Source organism: Dipteris shenzhenensis, chromosome 11 (genome assembly GCF_047967505.1).
Source record: "Dipteris shenzhenensis isolate YYH24624 ecotype China chromosome 11, Dip_SZ_1.0, whole genome shotgun sequence".
Classification (NCBI taxonomy): Eukaryota; Viridiplantae; Streptophyta; class Polypodiopsida; order Gleicheniales; family Dipteridaceae; genus Dipteris; species Dipteris shenzhenensis.
In genome coordinates this window covers 47517178-47522495 of record NC_141606.1, presented here as the reverse complement: position 1 = coordinate 47522495, position 5318 = coordinate 47517178, and the positions used below count along the sequence as shown (strand labels likewise).

At 42.5% G+C, this 5318-nt stretch overlaps 1 protein-coding gene across 1 annotated transcript; it reads right to left on the bottom strand.

The window, feature by feature from the left end:
• Positions 1–3429: 3429 nt before the first annotated feature.
• Positions 3430–5091, bottom strand: LOC147897097 (putative inorganic phosphate transporter 1-3). Its single transcript, XM_087381213.1, has one exon. It carries the CDS (start codon positions 5089–5091, stop codon positions 3430–3432), a length of 1662 nt encoding a protein of 553 aa, XP_087237339.1.
• Positions 5092–5318: the final 227 nt, after the last annotated feature.

Here is a 5318-nt window from a genome sequence, read left to right as displayed (position 1 = left end):
CAAAGAAACCGCTACTATCTTTTCTCAGTGTCACATGGGGACCGTTGTAAATAGTTCTAAACCATTTTACATCAAGAATGAAAATACTAAATCATTTGAAATCAACTTCATAGATGTCGCGTATGGTTCCACAATAATCTAACTGTGAGGAGAGAAGATTGGTATCCGAAGCACTTGCTCAGTAATCTTGTGTGAAGTTAACCATGACTCCACAATCATATGTGACTCTCTTTGAATCGATGCGTTCCACATGAAAATGTCGTCCATATGACCATAATGCACTGTACTTTTTGTCCTGTAAAAGAGCATCATTAAAACAATGAAGATGCATCTATTTTATAGCATATATTGCCACAAATAATTACTTAATTACGTCAAGAGGTAATTTGGCCCTCACATTTTTATAGTAACATTTTGTACATTAATTTGTATGTTAATTAAGTTCACTTTTAATATATGAGTGTTTTGATCTCAACTTTGGTGTACATAATCTTATTTTTTTTATCTTTCAAATGACCAAACTTGTGGTCCAGATTTATTTTGAGACCCTTGGAAATGACATTCAATAAAAATGCTGATATGAAAAAATGTACTCAGGCGTTAGTGAAAGGGTCGGTGCAAGGGTTGGTGTCAGTCAGTATCATAGTTAGTATAAATGTCGGTATAGGGGTCGGTATATACCGACCCCTAGACCGACACATTTCTAGACAACCATAACCACGGCTATTTTGACATCCACACTGACACCTTCCTCACCTGCTAGCCGTACCGATGATCTTCATGCCTGTGCTCATGAAGCATCGAAAGACAATGTCAGAAAGAGGCCTTGTAGTGCATTGCTATGTTACAATGATAGCAAAAATCAAATTGTATGTACAAACACATAGAACAAGTGCAACACAATTTCTTTAAAAATAAAATCAAAATATGCGCACACCTGCTAACATGAACTCCTAACATATAATTATAGCATGGACACTACAAGCAATAGTGTGGATCGTACAAGCGATCCAAGTGCATGCAAAATGTAGGTAAGCTGTAATGGGTCCAAGAAACCCTATCAAAGGAGAATACACTATAAAAGATGAAATAGGAAAACATATAACAACAACCACGATTCACAAAACCAAGATGATCTAGATCAGTGATTGTGTGATCACAGATATGGTTGGGAAGGTCGTCATCAAGATGAATTCAGCCGGCTGAAGTGAGCTATCATCTGGACAATAAGCAGCTCTATTGACATCTATATACAATATATATGAATATATCATACTAGACCAAAGCAAGGTGAATCCAGCCGGCCGAAGCGAGCCATCACCCAGCTTTGATCATGATACTACCTAATAGAATGTCACTCAGAGCAATAAGAATCCAACTGGCCGAAGTGAGTCATCATCCAATACATACACACACACACACACACAAGCAAGAAAACATAGATGAAACACATATTCCTCTCTCGCTTGCTTTCTCTCTCTCTCTCTCTCTCTCTCTCTCTCTCTCTCTCTCTTTCTCTCTCTCTCTCTCTCTCTCTCTCTCTCTCTCTCTCTCTCTCTTTCCCTCTCTCAGTTAGGGCGAGGTGAATCCAGCCGACTGAAAAGAGACATCACCTAGCCCTAACTGAAAGAAAAAAGGCCTAGTAGCTCACCAAAAGGAAGTGGAAAACTGTGGGATAATACTACGCGATGTTGTGTTACACTGTGCGGTATTTTTTAGGTCAACTGATATGTTTTGACCAATTTTTAAAAATGCTTTTTTTGTGTTTTGAATGTCCAAAAACGTTTTAAAATATAAAAAAACATTCGTTTCTTTAAAAAACATACTTGAAAATTCCTGGCCTATCGTCAGAGTGAGTTGCCATTGCATGTTGCTCTTTCTTTGAGTGTTGTATAGGCATTGAAGCCAACCTAAAGACTTTTTTATAGAACCATCAATTGAGATGGATTTTCCTTCCAAGAACACTAATGCTTTGATATCCGCCTCGTAAGAGTTCAAGATCTCCTGTGCGACCCTGGGGCTCCACATATCCATCCCTAACACGTTTGCCATATCCAAGATTCTTACTTCTCTTTACCATTTCCGTAGTGAATGACAAGTCGCTCAATTATATAGGGTCCTTGCAACTATAGAGTGACTTGTTGTCTCTCGGCAGCTTGTTTACCTTTGTAGAACGTAGACGAGGCCATGGTTGGGATGGATATGGGGAGAAGGATGAAGACATGGGATATCAGATAACCTAGTTTTCTAAGGGAGATTTAGCCATGGGGGTTGAGAATGAAGTAGATGGACCGAAGATGATGTGGTGCAATGTCATGCATGATCCAATGGCTTGTTGCTAAACATTTCCTTCTAACTCAAGCGTCCAATGTGACTCGTTCGATGGAATCCACTAGTTGTATCCCTCATATTATTACCAATAGTGGTGAGTTTAATATAATTGGTCCCACTTTGCATTCAATTAAACCTTTATGCACTATCCACTGTTATTAGACTCAGTGAGACATTATGGTAAGGCTTAACTTGACTCCCAATATTGATTAGTTCAGGAATCACTTTGCCTTTCACGTTAGCCAATTCAACAGTACCATTATGATGAACTTTCACCAACTATTATGTTTGTTATGAATTTTAAAAACACTTTGTCTTTAAAAGTTGATAGAATTTACTAACATTAAAAAAAATAAAGTAATGATTAAATGCAAAGTTTTTATTTTTTAATTGCTTAAATAATGGAACAAAAAAGACGTTGTGTAACAACTTTATCAAGATCTATGGCCAAGATGATTCAAAAGTGGAAATCAAAGAAATTCAAAAAGTGGAGAAGTCTTAGATGTGCAGCAATCAAGACTGTAGTTGGAGGCAATCAAAATAGGAAAGAGAATGAAAAAATATGAAGAACAACTGAAAAGTTACAAGCATTTAATGGATATCAAAAGGTAGAAATTAGTGATCTTGAAAGTAAAATTTAAGACGAAGAATATATTTCTAATAATTTAGAGAGTTTAAAAATTCTAAAAGATGAATGGAAAATAGTAATAACCTTCAAATATAAGCTCTTTATAAATAATAAATGTCAATTAAGTGTAACAATATAAACATTTCTTAATATGTAATTGCTCAATTATGCATTCATCCAATGTTTTCAAATTGAAATAATAAGTAATGAGATATACATTGTAAGCATTTCAAAAAAATTATATGAAAAAACTTGATATTAGAAAATATCATTAAGTTAAAGATACAAATTTTATAAGCATTGTCTTTTCTCTAGAGTGCAATTCTAAAATTAGCTCATTAACAGACCGTGGATGGCCAAGGGTTTCCCACATAGCCCAACGAAGAACACTCTATAAAGCTTAGGAAGAAATTTAGCAAAAACCAGAGCAATGACTTGGCAAAGCGAGAGCAGATTTTGATGGACCTACTTCACAGCGATTGATCTTCATCGTCCAGTGGCATAGTGGCTGCCCCAGTCCTCCTCCATGACTCCATCCTCGGCTCCTCAGCCCCATGATCCTGCTCCTGCTGCTGGGTCTCTCCGGAGATGTCTTCCAAGGATCGCCCCATCGGCTCCGTAATCAGAATTGTCAACAAGAACCCCAAAGCGCTGGTTCCCGCCAGCATCACCAACGTCCTCCCGACCCCCATCCCAGGCCTGTAGCCGGGATCATCTAGCCTCGGATCGGGATCCTCCGCCGTGAATTGGAAGCTAAACGCTCCCAGCACCGCTCCCAGCTTGCCCACCGCGGCTGACAACCCGTGGCACGTAGTGCGGAACCTGGCTGGAAAGATCTCTGCCGGCACGATGAAGGTCGTCGTGTTGGGCCCGAAGTTGCAGAAGAAAAACGTAAAAGCGTATAGGACGACGAATCCCACGTGGTTGTTGTTCCTCCAATGGTTATATGGAATGCCAAGAGCCAACAAGAAGGCACTCATGAAGAAGAAACCTTGGAGTTGGATCGGTTTACGGCCGATGCGGTCGATCAACAACACGGTACACCAATAGCCGGGAATGATGGAGCACAGTGCGATCAGCGCCTGCGCTCTTGACACTCTGTAAACTTCTTCGATGGCACTCATGCTAGACGCCGCTGGCAACCAATTAACAGCAGTCAACACGTCTTTCTCGAAGAGGTTGAGTGTGTACCAGGGGAGCCCTGCTAGAAACCACGTTGTCGATGTCCCCAACAGATGAAGTCCGTGCTTCTTGAGAAATTCTTGAGAGAAGAAGGCATAGCTGGACTCTCCATGCATTATTCTGGATGTGGCAACATCATCCGATTCAGCGTCGAATTGCGTTTGCAGAACGTGGCCCATGTCATTGGCCGCTTGCTTGGTGTTGCCTGCGACCAAGGCTGTGTAGCGGGCAGTCTCTGGCATCCTCATGCGCCAGTAATATGTGAAACCTGCGGGCACGCAACCGAAAAGGAAGACAATCCTCCAGATGTAGTCCGCAGGGGGTGGGGTGGAAGCTAGATGGTCGACCTGGAAGGCAGGTCGAGGGTATTCAGCGCGCAAGGCAGACGAGATCATGGTAGCTACAGCGGCGCTAGCAAGGATACCGAAGCCTTGGTTGGCGAAGACAGCAGCGACGAAAGCTCCGCGGGTGGAGGTGTTGGCATACTCGGACATGATAGTGGCAGAGAGGGGGTAATCACCACCGATACCGAAGCCGAGCCAGAATCGAAAGAAGCAAAGGGTGGCGATGACAGCGTGGGGATGGGAGCCGAAGGAAAGGGAGGAAGCGATAGAGCTGAATATCATGAGGAGGGCAGTGAGGCCATAGACTTTCTTTCTGCCCATTTTGTCGCCGAGCCAACCGAAGAAAAGCTGCCCGACGAAGGCTCCAACCAGGGCGACGCCATTGACAGCCGAGTTGATGGCAGGGGGAAGAGTTCCCGGCACCCCCGAGCCCTCCTTGTAGAAGTATATCCTTCCCAACAGCTTGCTCACGGTGGATATGCAGATGAGATCGTAGGCGTCCGTGAAGAAGCCCATCCCTGCGATGATGATTGTCGTGAAGTGGAATCCTTGCGTCTTCGCTTTGTCCAAGGCTGCTAGCACCTCCAACTGCCTCTTGGGCGCCATGGTTCTAGGGAAGCTCACGCACTTCTTCGGTCTGTCACAATTTTCGCTTCACAATCACAGCCCGGAAGTATCTGTTGGCTTACGCAATTTCCAAACTCCTTCACCTGTCTGATTGATGTCGAACGACTACATGGAACAACATCGTATGTCGAACAAGTACAGGAAACAACATCGTATGTCGAACAAGTACAGGAAACAACATCGTATTTGGATCCCAACGTGGCCGT

What these genes read in the sequence shown, in the direction of transcription:
- LOC147897097 (XM_087381213.1), bottom strand. Translation starts at nt 5,091, where the DNA reads ATGGCGCCCAAGAGGCAGTTGGAGGTGCTAGCAGCCTTGGACAAAGCG.